The following is a 26,703-nucleotide window of genomic DNA, read 5'->3' on the forward strand; positions in this document are numbered from 1 at the left end:
TGCACTGAAAAGTTTCCCTTTCACTGAATGCTTTTGAAGAGTACATTAACAACATTGTAGTCTGACCCTGGCACATAAATAACCTCTGCCAACAACTCGCCTTCTAGTGAGAGCTGCTTTGTGTGACCAACTGCTACACCAGAAATCTCCTGTGTTCCAGATGTGACCCTTGAAGCAACAATGCACTGACCTAACTCTATTAAAAATGCAGGAGTCTACAATCTGTCAAAAGTCACATCTCATGCTGATTGGTCGTGCTTGATAGTCTCCTGCTGCACTCTGGTGTCACCTGGCAGTCAGTTGACCATCCACTACGTGTTCTTTTGGATTCTCATGTCAACCATCTTACTCACAATACCCTTTTCTGACACCACTCCAATCACTGCAGTGTCCTGCTGCCCCAGCGTTTGAAACGCTCAACTTTTGGACCATCTTGTGGCACTAAACAAAGCTCTTGAGTCCTTCTGTTTCCTCGTTGACTTTTCCTTAACACAAGTCCCTCTTTTGATGCTGCAGTAAACATGCGTATGTCTCTGTTCCTGCAATTACTTCGTATGCCTCGTCCATCAGCAAAGCACACTCCTGACTCCACCGAGGATAGAGGCATAAGCACAACTTTTGAACCATTCACACCACATTACGTACCTGGGTCTGCACATCACCTGTGCCACTATTCTAAGGCACAGGAGACTCGAGACACAACACAAGCACTAGTTTCTCCTGGTGTCGAATTAACACCTTTTAACCATGGGATATGGTGACAACACCATATCAGGTATAGGGGTGGTTGTGTCTCTTGCTGCCATGTTATAGGCCTCGCAAGAGCAACAACCATGGTGCTTAGACGACAGTATCACCGGGGTCTCTTGCTTTCATTGCATATAACCTTTCTCATGCACAGCATTGTTTTCTAACACCAAGCAAAGCACTGTAGCCTCTTGCATTACCGCCATCACTGTTGCAGATTTTCTCTCATCTGAATCTAATGTGTCCGTTTCCTACTTGTGTGGACCACATAAGATGTAGATCTCCCTTGTACACTTTTGCTTGAATCCTTCCCCAAGTGATGATTAAGTTCAATTTGATGCTGTATCTATAACAACCAAACACCCAAGTCTCTTTTGCAACTTAGAAAGCTGTTAGAACTTTATTTTTTTTATTTGTTTTGTAAAAGAGTAGAAACTACCCTCTGGTGACCTGAGAATGCGCTGGAGTGGGAGTACACATAAAGAATAGCAAGTAGTAGGACAGAGCTTTATGCCATCAGGTAAGAATTGGGCATGCCGAGGCCACCTACCATCAAGTATGTCCCAAAACATACTTGTCATAGGCATCAAACCAACCTATTTATTTATGCTTTGTCATCTTTCTCGAGTGATTTTCTGGCTGTAAGGTAATTGATTTCAATTTTCCTGTGATCGACTATCTGTCTACAATGAGTGGTCTCCGCACTGTCTTGCGATCTGAGGATTACTACTTCAGGATATCAGAAGAGCAAGAATATCCTAAGTCAGAAACATTGAATGGCATTTGTCACTTCTAGACTCGTTACTATTATGGTGGTCTCTTAAGTGAATGGCTACTTATACCCTTGAGAATCCTATTTCTGATTCCTATTAGGGATTTTGTTCCGGTGCTTGCTGTGTGATGGGCCATCATGTTGAAGCTCAGAATTCTGTTCCTCTATAAGAGTTTTATATTTGTGTCACTTAAACACATCAGCTATTGATTGTAGTCTGTCTGTTCACTGATACACAGTCCGCACTGCCAGAGCTGGGGCTTTAGCTGGGGCCAAAAGCCTTGCAGTACAAGCTCTTTCAGAGTAGCAGGACAGGAGTTTCATGCTGTGGGAAACAATTGAATAATCTCGCTTATCTGGAGATTTATGAGTAAAAACCGTCCTTATCTCCATGCCTGATGTATTGGTGGGCATGATGGTAGAGCATTTTTGTACTAAGCTAGCTGGAATGAGAAAAAGCACATAGTGCATATTTCATTTGTTGGAGGCTGCCTCATAAGTTAGGCCTCGCCCGACTTGCTTAAGCTTGTGCTTAGGCACCATCTCACACACAAGCATTTGCTTTCACTTTGCAATGGAGAATTATTTTCAAGTAAAGGCCCATTGTCCCTGACTGGACCTCTTCCTACGTGGTATACCCACAGCATATCCTTTCCAAGACCAAAGATGTGTTTCAGTGCCTTGATGTGAAGGTTGTTTTTGTTGATCCTGACTGGAGCCTCAAATGGATTCTCTAGTTGGGTGCACATGGCTTTACCACCTAGATATGCTTTGGCAGACTATTGAGATCCAGGCAGAACATCTTCGGCCTGATGCCATAAAGTGCCCATAGAGTTTCCCAAGTGGACCTTAAGGTCTGTTCATCAAGATGTACCTTGACTGCTCTGAGCCTTGCATGACAGTACGTCTTAAAAGGCTTTGCTAAAAAGGAGCCACTTTTATGGCACAGAGCGACTCGTCCATCATGGGTGTGAGTTGGGCATTTCTCTTGATAGCATAATCCACGTAAACCTTGAAATAGATGGAGGGAGAAGTACAGATGCCTTCCAGTGACTTGGTCACCTTAACATAAGTATCTTCTGCACATGTTACAAACTGCAACATTTTGCTGCAGTGTGCTCTGTGAATGTATGGTGGCATATGATTCCTTCTTCAGGTCTCTGCCTATCTTCATGCCGAACTCCTGCAACAAGTAGTCAACCACTAGACTGAGCACATTAACTCAATGGCCCCTTACACTTAGAGCCCCTGAATCCTGCCTCAAAAGCGTCTCAGACAAACAAGAATCTGGTACCGGAAGAAATTTTGTAACATGACTGTTAGCAAAATCTTGTCATCTTGCTTTTTCTTCCTGACAGTTAAGTCTTCCAGGACATTGGGGCCCAGAGTACTTGTTATTTCCGAGATAAGGGGGTGTTAGGCTTGCCCACTATTTTCCATCCTGGCGATGATTTTGCAGCACCACAGGGGCACCAAAAAAAAACTTTACCCCACCTGACTAACTAGCATGGCCTCCAAAGACACTATTAACAAGTACAGTTTGTTGAATACAATTTTATTGGACTTTAATAGTCCGATATTGATCTCCGGGGTCACTGTGCCATAGAACTCAGGTTCACCTCACTCATGAGACCCCCCCAACAGTTCTAAAATATATATGGGATTGCTATTGTTCCCATACACAAGTGACATGATCTGTCTATTTTGGATGCAATGGACTTCCATTTTGGGGCTCGGCCAATACTGGTTTACGTATGGTTGACCCCTGCCAGAAAATGCATGGTGAGCAAAATAAACTATGGATGGAAAGCACCACAGAGCAATTTAAGTTTTCTCTGTACTTCATCAGTTTCTTCATCAATTTACTCTGTGGGTATTAGCAAACAGAGTAGCGGTTCCCAAAGGGTTACAAAGTCTGGGTCGTAGTGAAGTTGGCCTATTTTAAGTAAAGGCAGGCGATATTTAAAATATTTTTCTCTGTTTTTGCATTCTTATATTTACTCAATTCAGTGGGTATCAATGCACTGTAAAACAGAACAATACAACACACAGCATCATTTGTAGAACAAAAGTAAGCGACCCTGCAACTGAAACGATTATGCAAGCATCAAAACAACAAGTCACACAGGAGGGATGTGATACAGGACTCAAGAGATCGGGAGGTAGGATGGAAATTGGGTGAGAGAAAATGATCAACAAAAAAACTATTGCGAAAGAGAGCAAATAGTTAGTATTGTAGCACTTGTAATAGTTTTACATGTGATCTGAGCAGTAAGAGGTAATCAGTAGAAATGCCCATAGTTGATTCAGCTGATTAGTTGCAACATCTTAGTACCATTTCTCCTGTGAAAATAAAGACAACAATTCTACAGTATATTAACCTGAAAGTTACTAAATGAAATCACTGTTGTATTGTTTACTGACTTTTGAGTTTACTGTTATTATGATTCGCAGATTTTTCGCTTTTGGGTGTAATGTTAGTTCCACAAACCAATGTGAGGTTAGAGTAGAGAGAGTCTATAAACTCATGATTTTATGTGAAACAACCATCTGCTCTCTCTTGAATCCATATAGCTACAGACAATTGTCGGTCGCCTTGCTGTTACTTTACACATCAACACCCAACTGTACACAAGAGATGTTTAACTATAGCGGAGTACCACTTTACAAAAGTAGCAGAGGTCCTTGTTGTAGTTGAATGAAGTGTCACTTTATCACCACTGGTTCACAGCCGCTAAATAAGCTTCTTTGACAACAAACAAGTGAAGCGCCTGTCCATATCTGTGGATCACAGTTCTTTCTGACCCATTATTGCTAGCTATATTTTGTCTTAATTGAGTGTAATGTCTAAAAAGAGCCACTAAAGAGTCTTAAAGCATGTGTTATCGGCCAGTGCTTGTCAGTGAGACATAGGATCCAGCCTACTTCCCACTACAAAGGAGTCAGTGCAGCAAATAAGTTGTGGGGTTTAGTTTTATATCGAAACTTCGTATTCCAAGTGCCATTCAGGAAGTCACTGAAACCGAAAAAATCATACCTGACTCGTAATTAAAATAGAAGGGTCTCTTACTATAGGATTATTAAACTAAAAATTGTTCTCTTTTTCTCCAAATGGATGGAAACACGCATCCCCTGTCGTTTTCATTAGAACTTAAAACATGTGCTTAGAATGTTTGGGCACAAAAGGAGTGATCTTCTGTGAGGGAATATTAAACACATTATGAAGTCAATTAGCTTTATACAAAGCCAGTATTTTTCAGGCAATGGATTCTTTGAAAGACAGTGAACAGAAGGATTTGCATTTGGAGCTGCTTTGAATTAAACTGTCATTTCTTTTCCTCTATCAATGCTTCTGCTAAGGTCTTTCCTGTGCAAAACCCCTACTTTTGTATTCGTTGCCAATACTTCCAATATCGAGACTCCAATGATACCCCTCTAAATAACACACACTCAAGAAAATGCAACTTAATAAAGTGTGTCTGAAGTAGAGGATTGCCTAGTATGTGTTTTCACATCCTTAAATCCCATCGCCACCAACAATTGAAAACATGTCTCCTTCCTAAGCAATTCCTTGTTTACGTTTTAGATGATGAGCCCCATCAAGCCCATTAACTCTCAATATTCAGCTGCTGTCTGGCGGATGTTGCAGTTTTTTCTACAAATTAGCTTTTTCTCTTTGAAAATGTGCAAAATCTTCTTTCTTGCCCTTTACCAACCGTTCACGTTAGTCAAAGTGGTGAAAGAAATTATATTTCTCTGAATTTACAGAAGCAAGACTGTTTTAAAAATTCAGGGCTTGTCTCACTGTTATTATCCATCGGCCCTTCACACCAGTTAATACAGACCCAATAGTCCTTTATTAAAAAATGTTCTGGCTTATAGTGCTGCCTATGATTTCTTTTGTTACTCTCAGTTGTTATTGAAAATGCTGAATGGTGAAAGTTGCCTTTCACCTCGTCCGTCGTCATCCTCAATTGAGATGTCCCGCGAGATCGCTCTTCACACTGCCATGAGCTGTTGGACTGTGATTCAAAAAGCTTTCTGGATCATAAGGTGTATCACTCCGGTTGCCTTAAAATGTTCACCTTCTATCTCTTTTACCATAGTCTTAGGGCCTGGTTTAGATTTCGGTGGATGGGTTACTCTGTCACAACGGTGACGGATATCCCCTCTGCCGAAATATAAATCCCTTAGGAAATAATGGGATTTATGTTTCGGCAGACGAGATACCCATCACTGTTGTGACGTAGTAACCCTTCCACCGAAATCTACATCAGGCTCTTCGTTTTTTGACAAATTCGTAATTAGAATTTATGTAAAAAATCAATTATTTGGGAAAACAACTTTAGCTATTGGTTCCAATGGCAAAGCCCTATCCAAGATCTTTTTTCCCAGTGTGGAAAAAACATTAGTGATCTCAACATCCCCTAACTCCTTGCTCATGTAATTCAGTGCCCTTTAAAAATTACCTTTGTATCTCGATATCTATGAAGCTTGCTGTTCAGACGGTGCCCAGTTTTTGAACTAGAGATCTGATTAACCATGTTAAATTGTATTGTTGGCTTCAGTGTGTTTGGATTTTAGGATTTCCTCTTACCTTCACCACCTCCTCTTAAATTCAGTGATGAAACTGTCATAATTTACACTTTAGTCTGTTTCTATTCTAGAGCCCAAACTCTGGAAATCACTTGCATGCCGACAAAAATGTAAAACTTTTCCCTTCCAAGTTTAGCTAGGATGTGGCTCTTCTCTGCAACCAAGAGTTACTACCACAGCAGTGTATAGAGATAATCCCACCTTCCCCCATGTCTCTGTGGAGAGTTGGATCATGTTAACCCATAGCTATAAATGAACTATCCGGTACATAGGAAGCTTAGGCAATTAGAGCAAGAAAACATGACCAAAGACAAAGCCTCAATAAAGAAGTGCCCAATAGACTAATAGGGACAACACTTTTAGGGCAAGACCTTTCATTCAGACAGTGTACAAACTCAAGCATCATTGCAGCTGAGGGTCACGCAATCTAATTCACCACGGGATCTACCCTACTTTTAGGCCAAACTCATTACCAGGCTGTTAAACTCCTCTGTATGATACTGTCCTTAGGGAACTGTGAATGATGTAAAATCCAGTGATATTTATAGTGCCCCTCTAAATTTGCATCCTTACCAGCTTTTCAGATAGAGCTGTACCTTGAGAATTCCTATACAGCAGTTTACAAATGATGATAGTTAGAGGTGAAGGACAATTAAATATTTAGTAATGTCTGAGGAAATGGCAGGGGACATGTTCTTCACCAGTTGAATTGAGCTGGGAGACTGGCAATATGTTTTGCTCTTGTGTAGAGCCATGGAAATCTGTTAGTTTTTCTCTTAAAAGGATTTAATCCAGTGTTCCTTTGAATAGCTGCTGTGCTTGATCACCTACCTTGTCATGACGTATCTGATAGACTTCTTGCTGCAGATTCCTTGGCCTTGAATTTCCTCAAGAAGGATCCAAAAGAATTTTCGTGAGCAGTAACCCTGCCCACCGGTAGGATGTGTTGATCTGCTCCACGCTGTGGTGTCTACAGCGTCCATGCCGGAAGTGATGACCGCATCACCTATATAAGTACCACCTCGGCACACTGGTGTCAGTTTTTTCCTTTCTGCGCCAATTAGCGTTGATCTGAGGAAGAGCTACCCCACTGTCGTTTTTTGACAGGCTTTTTTCAAAGTTTTGTCACCTTCTTCTTTTTTGAGGAATTTTTCTCCTGGTGTGTTGAGGATGTCTTCGGGGAAGAACGGTTTTCAACTGTGTGGTGCCTGTCACTGCTCCATATTGGTTACAGAACAACACCTCGTGTCTGTTGTGTCTTGAGTGCAACCACTATTCCAAGTTACGCTCAGACTGCTGGACCATGGCCAAAGCCTTTGAGGGAGCAGTCTAACAGGCGACACCGTGTCGCACAACTCCTCTGAGATCTCCAAGAGCCCCAATTCCTCTTCGCCCACTCAGTCATCGGGACACTCGGGAAAGAGTCATAAGAAGCACAAGAAGTCAAAGCTCGCTTTGATTTCTCCTCATCCCTCAGATAACGTAACATTAGCATTTAAGGCGCGGTTCTTCGGAGCCCAGGTTCTTCGTTGCCCGGGTCGACTCCTCACCTCCCTGCATTTCCGGGAACCGGAGTGACCCCTGCTCTAATAAAATAGTTATATGAGGCCCTACCCTGCGTTTTTAAGCAGGCCAACCCGTCTGTAGCACCTTCAGGCCCCATGGGGTCAGAGGTGCTCCCATCAAGTTCCATGCTGGCGGCTCTGACCCCCAGCTCCGATGGGTCCTCATGGATCCAGACCGGTGCTGGTCGTGCCACTGTGACCTTCCCAACAACACCGACCCTGACGCGATGCACCCGGTGCTTCCAGCTCCATTTGGATCATCATATCCGACCCGGGGCGGGAACAGAGTTGACAGGTGTGTCCTAGGTCGGCACCTAAACCTTATTCTGAAGGGCTAGGCCTCAGGGAAGACTGGGAGGGGTCACTGAATCATTTAGAATGCCAGTAAGAAAGCCAGGAAAGCATGGACTGGTGTGAGGAACTGGGTGATGTTAGCAGACTGGATAAGTCTCCAGATGTTGGCATGCTTTCTCCCCCTACCATGACTACATAGGAGGGGGGAACATATGCTATTTTGATGAAGAGGTCGGCTGAGGTCCTGGACCTCGAGTTGTCCTCACTGACTGTCAAAACACTCTTCTGAAGTCTTGCTCACTTTCAGTAATGCACTAACAGATGTCCTACTGGGAATCTGGTCCATACCCAGCACAGGGCCTCCTGTGATTATAGCAATTGCCCACCACCCCCACTCCGCACCTGGGTCCCAGACTTCCTCACCTAACCCCTGAGAGCTCGGTGGTCCAAGCCTCTACCTCCCATGGCACTGTCACTGCTGCACCCCCGGACAGGAAATCCAAGAGGCTGGATAGCTGCAGAATAAAGATGTTTTCTTCCACCAGCCTTGCATTGCAGCCAATAAACTCTGCATGCTTTTTGGGCTGCAATTGCCATGCTTTGTGTGATGCAGTTGCGCAGGTGCTGCCATAGGTTCGGGAGGAGGCCAGGACCATTCTCTCCCTAGCGGTCAAGAACGGGAGAGAAGAAGCAGAGTTAATGATTCGTTGTGGTTAAGACACAACCAACTCTCTCTGGGCAGAGCAGTTTCCACGATGGTGGAGTTCAGCCACTACTCCTGAATGAGAACAGCTGGCTTTTCAGAGAATGTCCACGCTTCCCTCATAGACCTACCCTTTGATGACAACCGTCTCTTTGGAGACAAGGAAGACTTGGAGCTGGAGTGCACTAAGGACTTGTGGGCTGCAACCAAATCCTTGGGACTCTCAGCTGCCCCGCGTCATCCCAAGTCTACCTTTTGTGGATATGGAAGGGGCATTCAACTGGCCCAACCCTATTCCAGCCACCGTCCTGTGCAAACTTCCCAGCCTATGCATGGGCAAGGGTGTGGTTCATACTGACCCCGTGAGTCAGGTAGTCAGAGGTCTGCTACAACCACCACCCTCCGGCTACTGCTGCACCTAAGCCCTCCTATTTTTGCCTTACAAGATCATGGGCGTCCAGTTGGTAGCAGAATCCTCCATCATCTCCACCACTGCCAGTCCGTAACATGGGACGGGTGGGTCTTACAGAACTCCTTCGCCTTTGAATCCTCCCCTCCCCCTATACTTCCATCTCAAGACTGGCTGATGGAGGATCATTTGTCTTTGCTCCGTGAAGGAGTCACGGCTCGTTTGGCCAAGGTAGCCAACAAGAGGGGTCGGGTGTCAGAAGTAGGCAGTGGTTGCAATTCCCATTACTTTCTGATTCCCAAAAAAAGAACAAAGGTCTTCACCCTATCTTAGATGTGCGAACCCTCAAACTCTTTCTCAAAAAGGAGAAGTTCTAGATGCTCACATTGGTTCAGGTCTTGTCTGCCGTGGGCTCAGAAGACTGTTTGATAGTGTTGAACTTGCTGGATGCTTATTTTCACGTCAGCCCTGCCTGCCTACAGAGATTACCTGTGGTTTATGGTATGCCACAAGCACTTTCAGCTCACAACGCTACCCTTTGGCCTTACCAGCTCCCCTCAGGTTTTTACCAAGGTGAAGGTGATGGTTGCAACTTATCTGCAGAGATAAGGGGTGCCAGTCTTCACCTATCTCGATGGCTGGCTGTGGAAGGCGGGCTCACCCCAGGCTGTCATCTCCCACCTCCAGACTATGGTGAACCTCCTGCACTTGCTGAGATTCATCATAAATGTGCCGGTCACACCTGACTCCCTCTCAGAGGCTCCCTTTCATCGGATCTGTTCTGGACACAACACAGTTTCATGCTTATCCTCCCGAGCAGCGATTACAGGATAGTCAGACTATGATATCAATGTTTCAGCCTCAATCCTGGATTTCGATGAGAATGACTCTGAGGCTGCTGAGCCTCATGGCCTCCAGCTTCCTATTAGTGACACATGCAGATGAAGTATGCAAGCTCAGCAGTGGGACCTGAAGTTCCAGTGCCGACAGCATCAGTTGAATCTTTCCGACTTGGTCCAGATCTCAGAGAGAACTGCACATGACCTGCTTTGGTGATTAACAAACTGCAATTGGGTTCGAGGCAGACCGCTATTCCTTCCCTAACCAGATCTAACAGTAGTGACAGATGCCTCACTTCTGGGGTGGGGCTGTTTTGTAGCCATTTTAGTTATAGCTACATGCACGTTATTTTAGCATACTAGGCTTGCCACTGTGCACTTTAACCTAGACATATTTTATTCAGCTTTTTTTATTATTTTAACAATAGCCACTTCTGCTGTCTTGTTTTATTTCTCTCTATTTCTTGCTTAGGCCAGCACTACATTCTCAAACAGGACATTCTTGTTCACTCTGTGCTTCTTTCAAGGCTGCAGTAAGATAGGTTGCCGCTGGTAAAAGTTTTTTCTCTGGTATTCGTAGAAAAACACACATCCTTACGTAGGGACATTTTTCTCAGAACATCAGCTGTTTAATATATGAACCCTTAAACGTTAGAGGGAGATTCCAGCCAGAGGACCACAACTGTATGCTGATTGCTGAACGCTTCGCTACAGCTGCTTATGCAGACTTCAGGCCTTTGCTCAGGTATGGGGGATGATGTCTTACCAGGGGAACCTAAAGGGTAGATTTAGAGCTTAACATGCTGTGCTCTATTATAGCCTAGGTAGGAATTAGTCTAGTGACAATATGGTAGCGTTATTTCTATTCTTCAGTCTCCTTGTCACAGTTCTAATTTTGTCATGCTGTATTGTCCTGGTTATTGCAGTACATGCTTTGTTACCTAAGATGCAGTCGCTTCATTAAAACCTTATTGAAACATATACTGCCTCTGTCATTGTGTATGCGAAACTAATGTAAGGGAGAGAAAATGGATGAGACCCTAGTCACCACGATTTCCTTGAAGTCAATTGTGTCATGCACTCAGCTGCCCAATCATCCCTGCTCTTGGGTAGAGATTAGGCACTGCTAGTTAGCCGGAGAAAAACCCGGATTAGGGCGACAGGTGACACCTGTATTGGGTTAGACACAGTATCCCACACCGCAGGCGATTCTGCCGCTCAAATCCAGTAGTCTTGTTAGAATAATGAGAACCTATGCGACAGGGCGCCCACCTGGGAGGGATGGAGATCAGAGGACTCTGGTCTCCAGCGGAATCCGGACTCCATGTCAACTTGCTGGAGCCCGAGCAATCTGACTGGCATTGGAAAGCTTTTTTTACCCTCCATCAAGGGAATACTGGTGCAGTTGTTCATGGGCAACACCACCTCAATCTGGTACTGCAACAAACAGGGTAGTAGGCTCTTCGTCAAGAAGCCCTGTGTTTCTGGACATGGCTGGAACAGCAGAGCATATCCCTGGTGGTTCAGCATCTACCAGGTTCTCTGAATGCCAGAGCAGATTAACTCAGCTGTCGATGCCTAGTGGATCACGAGTAGCGTCTCCATCTGGAGGTGGTGCAAGGTCTCTTTCAGCAGTGAGTAGAACCTTGGTTAGATCTGTTCGCCTCCCCAGAGAACTTGCATTATCAGCAGTTTTGCTCATTGGAGTTTCCAAGGAGACGCTTTTCTTCTTGAGTGGAGCTCAGGCCTGCTGAATGCCTTTCTGCCCATACCACTCATACCCAGAGTTCTCAAAAACAGGAAAGACCAGGCCCAAGTCATCCTTGTGGCTCCAGACAGGGCATGGGGAGTCTGGTATTCCGAGCTTCTGAACATAAGCATTGATCCTCTGATCAGGCTGGCCCTTCGGAAGGATCTTATGTCACAGCAGCAGGGGAGGGTCCTCCACCTGAACCTGTCAACTCTCCGCCTTCCTGTGTGGAGATTGAGTGGCGACAGTTGACAGCTTTTGACCTTCCTGCCGAAGTCTGCAATGTTATTCTGGCAGCCATCCCTGCAGATGGAAAGAAAAATAGGATTATATTGTACAGAGAAATCGGTCGACTCGCTTTCTGCCTCTCTCTCTCTCTGATGTCCTTCTTGTTTTTCTTACCTTTGACCAGTGGGTCTCTGCTCAGGGTACTCTGAAGGGTTATCTTTCTGCCTTGTCTGCTTGTGGCTGCATGACTAACCCTCTTTATTTAAGTCCTCTATTGTAAACAGGTTCCTCAAAGGTCTTGTACATACACCCTCCCTTTCTCCTTTTATTATTCCTCAGTGGGACCTTAATTTGGTTCTTGAATTTTTAATGTGTGCTCCTTTCAAGCCGATACACAATTGTCTCCTCCAGCTGCTCACAATTAAAACAGCATTTCTTGTGGTAATAACATCTGCCCGGAGGGTGAGAGAGCTGCAGGCTTTATCATCCAAGCCTCGATACTTGTCTGTTTTTCCAGACAAACTGGTGCTTCGCACTAGGACCCGTTTCCTCCTGAAAGAAGTAACACCATTTCATGTGGGCCAATTTGTCACCTTGCCCACTTTTTTATGTACCTTCACATCCCTCTAAGAAGAGCATCAGCTCCACTTCTGGACCCAGAAAGATCGTTCCCGTTCTAACATGATCGCACAAAAGAGTTCAGGGTGGACAACCAACTCTTTGTGGGCCAGATGTAGCAGAAACGGAACATCTCCCAATGGCTCATTCATTACATCAAAATCTGCTACACATTCACCAAGAAGCAGACCCCTGAGAGCTTGCGGGCTCATTCTGTCGGAGCCAAAGCTGCAACCACTGCATTAGAATGTGGAGTCTCAGTCCTGGACATCTACCAGGCTGTAACATGTTTACCAAACGTTACCGCCTGGACAGTTAGGTCTGCAGGGGTGGACATTACTCACGTTCAGTCCTGCAGGACTTTTCAGTTTAAATTTGTCCGTAGTCCCACCATTGGGGTTGGTATTGCTTGGGTATCTAATCAAAGGTAAGGAATATGCGTCTAGAAGTCTCTATCAGATGGACAAGTTTCTTACCTTCAGTAAAGCCTTATCTGGTAGAGATAATATCTAGCAGGTCTTCCCGACCCACCCATCGTTTCCGCTCTGACAGACAGATTTCCAGGGTTAGGGATGATCCCTTTCAGGACCCTAGATGTAACACACCAGTGTCAGTATACTTCATGTCTCCGTGCTCCTGGCTTGGAAAGTCGTGAAAAGTAACTGAACTGGTGCATGTTAAGGTAACATGGACGTCAATTCTGGCCTGACGATGCTGTGCGGAGCTGATCGATGCCACCTACTATCGTGCAGTGGTACCGCTCAATTCAGAGATATGGAATCTGCTTCTAGATATTGTCTTTACCAGACAAGGCGTTACCGAAGGTGAGTAACTTGTCTATGAAGTTATCCCACATCCACTTCAGTAGTAAAATGAAAAGAATGAGTACGCAGATTCTCCAGCTGTTGAGTGGTCTTCATAGAATTGTTCTATTTTCCTATCTCTCATCTCTCTATTTTCACGATGTCCTGCAGACACAGGGCTGTAGTAAAGGTGTTCTACTATTAAGCTGCTGTTACCGTGTGCTAGGAGCTTTGCCTTCTATTTTTTACTCAACCCCATAGGATAGAGAAGCAATTTCTCCATCGGATGAAAGCCAAAAGGAGTAACCAGTAATAAGATGCGGAACCAACCTGTTGCTTGCATTTCACTGTTATTCATCAAATCAAATATATCATGCAATAAAATATTGTTTGCAACACTTGTTGTTTGTGTTACTATAAAACAAATGGATTTATTCAGGATGATATGTTCAGGAAACTTGAGTTACTCTTAGTCCCAAAGAGCATCAAGAATTCAGACCTGCATGTGAGTAGGGGCTTGACATGCACCTATGTGCATAATACCAGGTTAAGATGTATCAAAAAGCCATAGAAGCTGTTTCTGTCCCAGTCACGTTTATGAATGGGAGAATCCCTATGGAATACACCCTTATTGTGAGTGCCCCGTTAACTGATGTGATATTATTTGCACATGATAAAATCCAACTCCACTGAGTCTGAATTTATCTTGTGTGATAAATATCAGAAGATAAATACGAGTTTTAGGGAATTGCATGCAGATTTTGGTGCTTACTGCAACCATCACCACCTTTGTTTTGTAGTAAACCCTTGGGTTCCCTTTGATCAGTTCCCTGTTCAACACAAGGGGTGCAATGCTTTGTCATTTCTGATTAATTCCTCATCTTACAAATATCCCCATACACCAGAGTTGAGCAACAAACTCTTCTAAGAACTCCTGCATTTCAACTGGTGTCACCATTGGGTTTAGTCGTGACTCAAACCTGCCTCTGATTATAGCTACACAGAGCCACATAAAGTTGTAATCCCTGTACACTGATGGCAACTCTTCATTTTCCATCCCGAAGACACAGATCCAGAGCTCCACTCCTACTCGTTTTTATATTTCTTCAGTTAAACTGTTCAAATTGTATTTTGGGCATATGAAGGGATCCAAAGGATCTCCCCTGCACCTCTGAAGATGATGGAACTCAAGCTGTACATGGTGGCAATAGTTGGCAGTTCCAGAGAGAGATGACGTCTGCTTATGATTCCTTGGAACCAAACAACTCAAAAGTCCTGATAAATTTTTCTTAATGTACCTCAAGGCCCGAGTTCCCCAGGCCAACATTGACTCCACAACAAATTGAGACCTTCAACGGAGCCATGCTGCAAATATTTATAGTCCCTTTGGGGTACCTTCTGGCCCTATGGGGCCATCAGAGGCTCCAGTCAAGCATCCACTGGCGGGCCCTTACACAGCGCTGACTGACCCCAGACAAAGTCAGCCCATTCCCACGCCAGATAGGGCCTCAACACTTGTATTTTAGGATTTGTCACTTGATCCTCCCTCAGCCCTGCCTACACCTCCAATTGCGTCAATTCCATATTTGTTGTTGACTCAAATATGGGAACAATCCTTGTCAAGGGCTTGAGATGAAAGTTAATGCTTTGAACATTGTACAAGTCCTCCTACATGACTCACACAAAGGGGGTGATTTAGGAAGTAGTTAATGTACTCCCTCCTTGCCATACGGCTGTTGGTCCTTATCTTGACTTGCAAATCACCAATGTCTTGGGTACCTCTCTGGAGTCCACCATGGATTTGCACTTGATGTCTCCTATAGAGGAAATGGCCTCGTTTGCAATACTAATTTGCAGGACTGAAAAGTTCCTGGAATTACCACTTCCAACTAAGGAAATCAGAGCAAAGTTTCTTACAAAGCACCTTGGGCCAGCTACTCTGAGCCCGTGGTGACTTTCAGTGAAGCTGACTGACCCGGTTCTAGTAGCTTGGTCGAAACCTCGACTCTAGCAGTGAGTTGCCCCATCACAAGACATACAGACCAGTACCAAGTGGTCCTACGGTCTTGGCACAGCATCCAACTCTAGAGAGCCTTGTGGTGCACTCTCTAGAACATAGGAGTGAAAGTCATTGGCAATGCCCACCCTAGTTGAATAGGTAATTCTGGTGATCAGTTGTCCTAAATGATGGGATGCCCTTTAACTCATACAAGTAACCGTAGTTCCAGTATTACAGGAGAAAGGTCAGAAAAAAATTGACTTTAGTTAATGTAATATTTAATCTAGACTCCAGGAGAGATAAGTGCAAAAATTCCATTATTTATTTTCAATGCATGATTGTGAATAACTCAAATATTCCCAAGATGTGCTTCTATGTTTTAAAACTAAGCAGCCAACACGTGTTTTGCCCCCTAATAGCTAGCATGCCTGAGGCTTCTTCAAGACTGGTAATACATCATACAAAAGCATCAATTTAGAACCATTTGTGGCAACCATAAATAGGTCGCACATTGACAGGGGTACAGGAAACCCAACACCCGCCATAAATCAAAGATGGCGATGAGACATCAATGTGAGGGGGTAGATACAATAAGAAAAAAAACAAGAAAAAAGGTAATTAAAGTGGAAAATAGAAGTGAAAAGAATTAATAAATCGTTCGTTGTGAGGTCTGGGAAAGGACGCTACATTCCCACAATTCAAAATCAAAAGGGAATGCCGTCCACAGGGCCGTATCGGGCACAAGGCAGCAAAACCCACAGCCTCTAGCAATCCCAGGAACGTAAGGTTCATCGTACCACAGAAAGACCATGTTAATCTGTCGCCGTATCAGGCATTAGAATAGCAATCTAAAATGTCTATAGAACAAAAAGAGTATGCCACATGGAAGTTAGTAGCAAATCAAGCATGCTAAAGACTAAACAGACCCAGAAGAAGTGTGAATACCTCTTGCGGTCCAATAAGGGCATAAGTCTCTGTTCGGTTAAACGATCAGGCTAAATTGGGGTCTTATGCCATGATGCTTGGTCTGGATGGGGGAATTCATATACAATAATTTACAAAAAAAATATGTAAACTCTCCCCTCCTATATTCAGGACACAAAGTATATTTTAATTAAATTGCAGATTATCAAATGGGAACATAATTTTGACTTAGTCACAATAGACAATGTCCCAACACCAAGGCAATGAGTGTTGAAACTTTTCAACCACTCACCTCCAGTCACAGATCCGGGTTTAATCCATCGTACTTCTGCTTGCCATGTCACCCCAGTTTGGACCCAGCTATATGCAAATCAGATTTGCCCCTGCTCCCAAAAGGAGCAGTCCAGCCCAAGCTGCCAAGCTAGGGCCTCCCTGGACAGGATTCAAGCATCCTGGGACCGGTTTCAGGATATCATCCTTCATCAGCCAGGCTAGCTTGAATCCGGTGGCACAGCAAGCAAAGGAACCACGTCTGGGCATATCCTAGCCACTTAGGGCGCACAAGGCAATATCACAAAATAAAATGATGGACGGAGTGTTGAAACTTTTCAACCACTCACAGATCTGGGTTTATCCATTGTTCTTCTGCTTGCCACGTCACCCCAGTTAAGACCCAGCTATATGCAAATCATTCTTTACCCTACTCCCAATGGGAACAGTCCAGCCCGAATCGTCAAGTCAGGTCCTCCCTGGACAGGATTCAAACATCCTGGAACCGGTTTCAGGATATCATCCTTTATCAGCCAGGCTAGCTTGAATCCGGTGACGCAGCAAGCAACAAGAGTGGGTGCTACATCCTAACCTCTCCAATCTAAATCTTCATCCGTGGCAATTGAGCAATACCAACTGAGAGGTTTTGATTTACGGATGGAGCTGGTGGTTGCCATTTTGGCTGCTCGCTGCCCTTCCACCTAATTTACCGGTTGGAGTCCCACGTTTGTCACCTCTTGTGAGGAAAAACAGGTTGACCCTCTACAGGCTTGATTATCTGATGTTCTATTCATACTGTCTGTGGCCCTGTAAGGCTTTCCTTTTATCACTGTTAAGTGTTACTTATGGCCCTTTCCGGCTTTCTTTGTTAGACTGATCAGCCATCATTATTTCAATCTGTGTTGTGATGCAGTTCTTAAAAGGGCTTTTATATATGTTTCCATTTGCTTCTGTCACTATACCAAGACCTCAGATTGGTTCTAGCATTTTTTATGTGCACCTCTCTCTGGCCTCTTCCATTGTTGTATAAAAGGCTCTTGGCCTTGACGACTGTATTTCCTATTGCAGTTTTGTCTGTGTTCACATTGCAGGCTTTTTCAGTTTAGCACCTGCATACTTCCTACTCCCCTGATACTTATGCCTTGTGTCCTTTCTCCTGAATGTAGTGTTCCCTTTCGATATTGGGCAGTCCATCATTCTCCCAGTATTCTTTTCACTACCACATTCATCCAAAGAGGATGAGAGACTGTACTGGCTGGATACAAACTATGTACTTTGCATCTATATTGATAGAACCAGGGAGCACCTTGTTGATAGAACTAGGGAGCTGTTGGTCCAGGTCACTGGTGTAAATCAAGCTTAGGTGATTCAAAAAAGATCTTAAGCCAATGAGTTGTCCTCTACATCAAGTTGGGCTACGCCTTGGCCAAAAAGGATCATCTTTTTCATCTCCGAGTTCATTCTACATGAGCAAAGGTTGCGACTTTCACTTTTGCTTGGGCCCTCTGGTTGCGGTCAGCCACCTGGACAGCCTTCCATACATTCAGCAGGCACTACCAAGTCTTCAGGGAGGGTCATTTTGCCCCTTGATTCTCCAGGGCTTCTTGGTGTAAAGTCCACTCCTAAGACTCACTGTAGTGACCTCACCTCAGACGATCTGGTAGTGATTCAGAAGGCGAGAAATTTGTGGTTAGATTTTCCCATCTGAAGAATAAATTACTTGACTTCAGTAATGCTCTTCCTGGTGGATAATGTATCTGACTGCAAATTCCTCAGTGCCTGCTTATCTCTTGTCTTTGGAATTGATTAATGGTATTTAATAAGGTCCCGTGCTAGATTTAGGACACTAGCAGCTTCAGTGAAATCTGTTTGCTATGCTTTGCATCTTTGGGTCCTAAAGAACTAAGGCTTTAAACTAAAGTCTGCACGCTGGTATAGTGCCTTTTTGTGGCTCTGCCTCATCATGTCCGGAGACTGATTGGCATAGCAATGGAAGTCAGTGGCACCACTGTTGGCACACAGAAGCTATTGTATGAGTTTCTGGATCCATTATGGCTCTACAATAATTCAGAAGGTGACAACTCTGTAGTTAGATAAAGAATCCAAAAGAAACTGAGTTACTGACAGTAAGTATATTTTTTGGTCTGGTGTGCCTTTTGATGGGCCTGAAGGATGGATGCTGAACCACTGGTCCCGCAGATCGAGAGAAAGATAACGACAAGAAGAAATGGCATGATCTATCGGTCAAGTTCAACAGGCTGTCCTGAAAAGAGATATTGTGTAGAACAAGAATTAACATGTCTCTCTGCCTGACAGGATGCAAAGCTAGGTTTAACTGTTTACACAAAACTAGGGGGAACAGACGACTGTTGGTCAGTATGAGGCTATCTAACCACACATATTAGCTAAGTTATACCTTTAATTGCCAGACAGTGTTTAGTAATTTACTCTGCATATGTTATTCAGGGTTTATAAGGAGAAAAGTAATGTAGTATTTTACACTCTGTCTTAATATTCTGCTAGATTTATGTTAGGTTTTCATGTATTCTTTCATGTATTTCTTGTATTGCTACTGGTAACTAGAATGTGAATGTTGGGTGTTTGAATGGTGACAGTCAAAAATGTGGTGGAATGCAAACACTTTCGCTTTACTGAGAGAGGAAGAGTTCTTGTGGCCACTGTGACGGAACTGTCCCACAGGGCCACTCAAAAGTCAAATGCTTTCAGATGTCCTTTATTCACAGACATGCTTGCCACCACTTTGTAATGGTAAGAACTGCTCAGTGGAAACAAAGATCTGTCACAGTTAATGAGGGACGTTGTGGTGCATCAGCATGTCACGGTGATATACTCACCTTGTTGCATTAACATCTACGCTGTACATGTGGCTATCTGCATGTCACTCTGCCCATGGTGATGGCTGCACCACTTTAATTACTGTGTTTAAAAAAAATATACCAGTAGAAAATATAAACTGAACACATTCTTTTTGTGTCCATCTGTCAGTGGTGAAACACACACACCTGTTTATACACTGAATATGTTGCTGAGCACTACTGTAGAAGTAGTCTTTTTGCACTGTTTTGTATAGATTGTGTTTCTATTGAGCCATGCTGCCTTTGAACCCTCCATCTTTTTTTGAAACCCCAGGTTTTTCCCCCTTATCCAATGGAGGAACTGGTTGGACGCATTCCAAATATATTTTGGGGGCATTGGTGCTTCTCGTTTTCGTCCTGAGAGGAAAAGATTTCTGTTTCACTCTTCAGGCTTTGAAGGAAGAGCTGTATTGAAATATTGACCACCACTCATTTTGAATGAGGGGAAGAAGTTAATGAGTTTGATGAAGCCATATAAAAACTGGAGCCCAGGTTTGATGTTCAGCTGAGCCGAGTGATATTGAGGCAGACCTTTTTCTAAAGAGATCAGAAGAGTGGTAAAGTTGTTAACACATTTATTTCTGCTCTGTGAAGGTTGGTCGCTGATTGCCACTTTGAAACAATTACAGATCAGTTGGTTAGAGATCAGCCTATCTCTAAATGTACGGATAAGACAATTGAATAGAAACTCCTTTCGATGGATTACCCATCTCTTGAACAAACATTCAGAACAGTAAAGAGCATTGCAACTCCTAAAGTACCTAGAAAATAACTTGAAGATAAGACTGATTCTGTTTGTGTAGTGAAATCAAAAGATGTCACGATTTCAAAAACAATATGTGGAATTTCTTTTTTTTTTAAACAGGCAAGTATTTGTTTCAGGCATGGCAATAGTTTATACAGGAAGGGCAATAAAATATGTCCTGCTAGAATATTACGTGTAGGGCTTGCAACAAAATTGGTCATTTTGTAAAGGCATGCCATAGTGACAAATATGGTGTTGCAAATGTTTCTGATGTTGATCAAAATGAGAGTGATCTTAGCAAGGTTCAAGATGATCTTAAAGGAATGGTGATGGTTGCCTCTGTGTACATGGTCATCCATCGAAGTACATTGACCTTTATGTTGACATTTGGTAGGTGATAAAAATAGTTAGGCTACGTGTTCATTCTGGGGCCAGTATTATGATGGTCACCTAGGAACTTTTTTAAGACACATGGAATGACAGACATCTGAAACATCCGGATAGATCACCTGTTTCTTATGACGAACGAACAATTGAATTAGTCTGATATTTTGAAGATATAATATAATTCAGAGGAAGGAAAAGTTTGTGAAAATGTATGTGACTATTAAGGGGCTATGTATTCTTGGTTAGTTTCATCAAGGTTTGTTCCAAATCATATTGAAGCCTGGAGCTAAGGATCAAGTTTCAGTTGTGAGCATCAGTAATACTTCTGAGGTGCTAGTAAATCAATATCTATCTATGTTTTCCAAACAACCGGGTATCATCAAGTGGTTTACACAAAGGATTAAAGTTAAGGAGGGAACAATACATGTCAAGCACATTATGAGGTGTGTGCATCTTTGTGTCTGAAATGATTTAGAAAATGAAATAGTATTTGTGAGAAAGGTATTATGGAACCCATAGAATCTTCCTTGTGTTTGTCACCTTTGGTGGTTGCATGCAAGAAAACATATGAACTTGAGGGAGTGTGTCGACATCCGGAGTTTAAATAACACATTTGGTTTTATTTACATTCTCTCCTAAAAATTTATGAGCTGTTGACCATGTTGTGGAACTCAAAATTGTTTTCCAAACTTGATTTAGTGCCTCCTTACCACCAGGTAGTATTTGATTCCACCTCTAAAATCTTACTGTTTTGTCTGTTATATTGTCACATTCCAGCACTGCAGAATGCCCTTTGGATTAGCTTTAGCGAGTGCAGTTTTCTAGAGAATCATGTTCCAGATGTTTAAAGGTGTAGATGGGGTGGCAGTTTCCCAGGATATACCTTGGTGTATATACTACCAGTAGAGAAGAACATGATTATTTTCAGGGTAAGGATTTAGGTATTATGCAAGAACATGAAGTTGCTCTTAAGGCAGAAAAGTGTGCGTTTCTAAAAGACAAGGTGGAATATTTAGGGCATGTAGTTTCTGAGAACAGTATTGAACTAAGACCTGGTTTAGTCAGCACTAGCATCAATGCTGCTCTACCCACTGATGAAGCAGGACTCAAGTCGTTCATTGGTCTCTTTGAGTATTATTCAAGGGTTATACCTGATTATGCTTTTTTTATACTGAACCTTTGACATTTTTTCTGAAGAGGAAAATAGCTTTTGATTAGACTGAAACCTTTCAGGAAGCATCTGGTTGGAAGTCTCAGCAAGGTCAAGCATTCTGAAACCTTATGATCCAGATTTACAATGCATAATCACAGTTGATGCCGGCACTATTGGTGTAGGTCCAATTTTGTCTCAAAACAAGAATGGAATAGAAAACACCATAAGGTTTGAATCACAAGTTCTGAGAGATGCTAAGGTTCATTTTTCTGTCATTGAAACAGAACTGCTAGCATGCTCGAGGGCCATTAGGACTTTTGTTTCCGAACGTATGGCAAAGCTCATTCATAAGAACTGATCATAATCCTTTAGTTACCATTTTGTCGGTAGAGAAAATTAAAGACCACACACCTTGCCTTGCACATAGTACCACTAAATTATTTCAGTACATTTTTTACATTTCTTATTTTCAAGGTTGAAAGAATTTCAGAGTGGATTGTCAAGGTGTCCATCTAATGTTGTGGGCACAGTGGGGGGGGTGAGTAATCAAAGGATTTGGTGTTATCCTAGATTTTTTAATGTGTAATAAAAAAAGTTTGGCTGAATGAGAGAAATGTTCCTTGTATTTGTCAACTGTTTGTCAAAGTTGCTAATGAGCTTTCAGTTGAGGATGGCATTCTCGTGCATGGTGAAAGATTTGTTTTGTCGGAAAGTTTACAATCCAGAACAATTATTGGTGCTCATGAAAGTCACTACAAAAGAACTCTCACTAAATGCAAGGTATGTGAGATGTTCTAATACCCTGGTATAAATCTGTATGTAAGTGACTGTAATATGTGACACTTGTGAGAAAGGACTTAACATTAACAATCCTCCACTACAACCCATAGATTTCCCATCCAAAACTTGGAAAGACATTGGAATTGATCTTGTTGGTCCTTTCAACACTTTACCCACACATTCCCTTTTTTTTATTTTGTCCTAATTTATTAATATTCAGGTGGCTTGAAGTTTTGTGGGAGAACATAATTCTAAAAATGTGGTAGGATTTTTAAAGGACATTTCCTGAGGAAAAGATTTCCAGCTTTTCTGGTTTCTGATAATGGAGTGCAATTTGTCAGTGAGGAAGTGAAACTTTTTTTGAAACAGGGTGATGTCAAGCATCCCAAAAGTTCACTTTATCACCCTCTAGCCAATGATTTGGTTGAACATATGAAGTGTGTTTTGATGGAGTGTGTTTAGTAGGCTTTGGCTAACAATTGCGTAGTTCCAAATGCTGTAGGTTTCGTGCTATTGTTTTACCACACGTTCCACATTCCACTACAACAGTATCTCCTTCTGAGTTATTGAGAGGGTGACAACCATCTTCAAAACTTTTCCCAGAATGGATGTCTAAGTAGGTGAACGAGGGTGTGAAAAATGACGTTGACAATCATGCCAGAAGGAATGCAACTGAAGTGCAAGCTAAAGAGAAATTTTCTTTCGATGCAAGAAAAAAGTACATACGCCTTCTTATACAGTAGCAGATGTTGTCCATACCAAAATGCCTTTTTGCCCTAAGGAAAGCGAAGCTTGGGGAGCCAACTTTGGTTGGCAAAGTATGTGCGAATGCTATAAAAGTCAATGGACGCAATTGGTCGAATGTTGAGAAAGTCATTAAAACGAGTATACCTCTGTCAGTGTCTACTAGCCAGGCGTCTCAGTATCGGGAGGCTAGTGCTATGCATGTAGTTCACAGAAGTTGGGATTATTTCCAGACCTCTTCTAACATAAAGGCTCATAGATAGCAATTTGAGCTCTAGGTCTCTTCCATTTTCTATGTGAAACCCCAGTTGGTGGCGAGGCCCTCTCTGGGTCTCATACTCAATAATGTTCTCAAGGTTCTTTAGCCCAAGACTCCTATTCTCCCTCACAATGCACAGTGCAGGACATGGCAGTGAGGTACTTCTTAAGCACAAGAGCCACGCATGATACAACATCAAGAATTGATGTCTCTGTTAATGCTTTATCTAACCCCTCCTCAGCCAAAGCCCCCACCACAAACCAACTTGCTGCTTTTGTCATTTTCCTAAACAGAATATGCTATCCTGACCCCATCAGCATGCACCACCTCTCCTACTGCTCCCATAGTGTCCACATCCAGCAACAATACCCTCTCCTGATCTCATAGCAAGCACTCAGTGACTCCTTACAATCCTTTAATAGGATATTACACCTACAAACTCCTCCTATGAAACTAATGGTTTGCCCACCCCCCCTCTGTTCGCTTCTCTGGCTCTTACCTGCTGCTTTCACCTCCCTTCTATACCCAACTCCTATCCTCTGTGATTTCCTGTGCCTATTCGTCGTATCCTCCCTCTGTTTTTTGTTTACTGGTGCCTGTCTCCTCTGTGCTTCTCTTATATGTCATATTGTGCTCCTATTCTTCCACACCAGACTCTGAGAGCCTGCACTCATGCCCATTTTTGTGGTAATGCTCCCACCAGAATTCCTTTTAATTCCTAATATGTTCTGCTTTTTCTGTTTCCAGTGAAATTGCTTTCACCAAGAAGCTGCATGAGACTGCCCCTGCACTCCGCTACTACTACATGGGCTTCTACATCCATTCCTGCCCCAAGATGAGGTATAAGGTAAGGATTCTGTTTAATTCTTCTTAGTGGTGGTCAGCAACATTAATCATAGTTATCATACTGTGCCTGAAAAGGGTTCATCTATCCCAAATACTGATGTAATGAAAGGATTTGAAGCATAGGATAGACACAAGCAACAGTGCAAAGGCATGCCATCGGCTGTTATTAACTAAACTTGATGGCTGCCTCTGCGAGCACCCTTTAAGACCCTTTGCACAACCCAAGTGTGTCTCTGGACCCCTTGTGATATCTTGTAGGTTATGTCTCTCCATTGTTGGCTTTCTGTGTAGCGTCACACTCTGCCTAAAATGTGATTATTTGGTGGCTGCCCCATGTGGTGCTGATGTTGGATGTAAGTGTTATGTGAGATGTGTGTAGCGGCTGATCAGAGAATGTCCTGCAATTGTTGGCTTATGGATTCACTTGTACTCGAAAGAAAAAACACCTTCATAAACGTAGTCATAACATGCATGAACGCTATTCATTTCATAAACAGCACAAATGTCAAACTAACGAAAAAAATATAAAACAAAATAGAAGCTATCTGAAGTCCCACAAGTAAGTATGCAATTTTATAGCTAAAGACCGCAGAAGATCTCTTTAAGACAGGATGCAGAGTGATGCTGCTTTGCAGAAGCTTTACTGAGCTGTTGTGTGTGACCATAGGATCCCCTGGTTGTCACCTGCCTTCAGATCTGCTGTCCGATATCTGCTTTGGGCTGCTTGGCAGGACTTTGAAAGAAAGGGCAGGCAGGATTGTAGACAGGTGAGTATAATGACATGTTATATGTACTTTTAAAGTGCACTGTCACCTGTGAGTGTTTCCTGGCAGTGTGCAAGTGTGTGGGACTAGCCCTGCCTAAAGTGGGTTTGTTAATTGAAAAGCCAAGTTCTCTAGCTTCTTGTGGAATTCAGTAAGAAGGAGGGGGTTCTGATGTGGCATGGGAGGCCATTCCAATGTAAGAGAGCAATGTAAGGGAACGCCCGTTCTCTTGATCTGGTTCTATTTATGCATGGGATGTGTCAGAGTAGGAGTCCTGCAGACCAGAGATATCTGGGTGGTTGGTGGAAGGAGATGTGGCTGTTCAGGTAGGTGGGGCCTAAGTTTTGTAGCTTCTTAAATGTGTATGCGAGGGGTTAGAAATACGTTTGCATATCGAGAGCCAGTGGAGCTCCTATGAGGTGTGATGTGAGGTCTGTATTGAAGGTTAAATATGAGTCTGGCTGCCGAGTTCTGGTTGGTTTATAGTCTACTGTGAGTTGCTTGGTAATCCATCTTGCTGGTGATTAAGACAAGAGTGACAGTTTTTCTGGTGTTGTTTGGGAGCCATTTGAAAATCTTACTCAGCAACATCAGAGTCTGGACACACGATGCGGTAACATCATTTACTTGTGCGGTCATGTCCAATTTGCTGTTGATGATTATTCCAAGGTTCTTGGCGTGGGTGTGGGTCCAAGTCCATCCTGCCACCAAGTGGAGTCCCATGATGAGGCGTTCTTGCCAAAGATCACTACTATTGTCTTGTCAGTGTTGAGCTTGAGACAGTTGGCCATCATCCAGTTAGCAACTTCGGTTATCGAGGGGTGAATTTATTACTTGTGTTGGGGGCTTGTCCAAGATGGAGGGTATGAGTTTGGGTGTCGTCAGGATCAGGGAGGATGTTGATGTTGTGTGCTCAGATGAGGTTAGCCAGATACATTATGTATGCTTTGAAGTTGCTAGGGCAGAGTGATGAACCTTGAGACACTCCGCAGATTAGTTTGTGGGCTTCCAAGGAGTAAGATACCAGGCTTAATGCTTGTTTTCGATCTGTTGAGGAGCAGATCCAGTGGAGAGTGTGTCCTTGGATGCCAGTCTATTGAAGTCGCCTGAAGAGGATAGGGTATGAGACCCTATCACATGTTCCAGAGGTATCCATGAGAATGTGTGCTGCCTTATGTCCTCTGTCAAGGATCATGTGGATGTCATCTGTGGCGATGATGAGGGCTGTTTCTGTACTGTGGTCGGGCCTGAATCGAGACTGTATGGTGTTGAGGAGCTGGTTGTTGTCGAGGAGCTCGCTGAGGCGTCCGTTGATTAGCTTTTCTTAGATCTTTGCTAGTATTTTAGGGGAGAGATGGGTCTGTAGTTGGAAAGCATTTATGGGTCAGTGGAATGTTTCTTGAGCAGGGGTATGGCAGATGCATGTTTCCAGGCGCTGGAAATGTGGCTCAGTAAATAGAGGAGCTAAAGATGGGGGTTAGTGCTTTGCTGATTAGTAGGAGACCTTTGCTGAAGGCGTGGTGGCGGCAAGGGTCAGATGGGACCCCCCTTCCCCCTCCCAGGTGGATGATCTTCATTGGTTGCAGAGATTTTGACGGTGGTGACAGTTAGACTACGAGGTTAGGATTCGTT

At 43.3% G+C, this 26,703-nt stretch overlaps 1 protein-coding gene across 6 annotated transcripts in view; it reads left to right on the forward strand.

Moving 5' to 3' along the window:
• Positions 1-26,703, forward strand: part of ATE1 (arginyltransferase 1) — a 412,370-nt gene that overhangs the window by 313,058 nt on the left and 72,609 nt on the right. For all 6 annotated transcript variants that reach the window (XM_069239196.1, XM_069239195.1, XM_069239197.1 and 3 more), the window contains one exon: positions 24,209-24,308. In XM_069239196.1, coding sequence (XP_069095297.1) covers positions 24,209-24,308 — 100 coding nt within the window. The remainder of the gene's footprint in view (positions 1-24,208; positions 24,309-26,703) is intronic.

This window comes from Pleurodeles waltl, chromosome 6, assembly GCF_031143425.1.
Source record: "Pleurodeles waltl isolate 20211129_DDA chromosome 6, aPleWal1.hap1.20221129, whole genome shotgun sequence".
NCBI lineage: Eukaryota > Metazoa > Chordata > Amphibia > Caudata > Salamandridae > Pleurodeles > Pleurodeles waltl.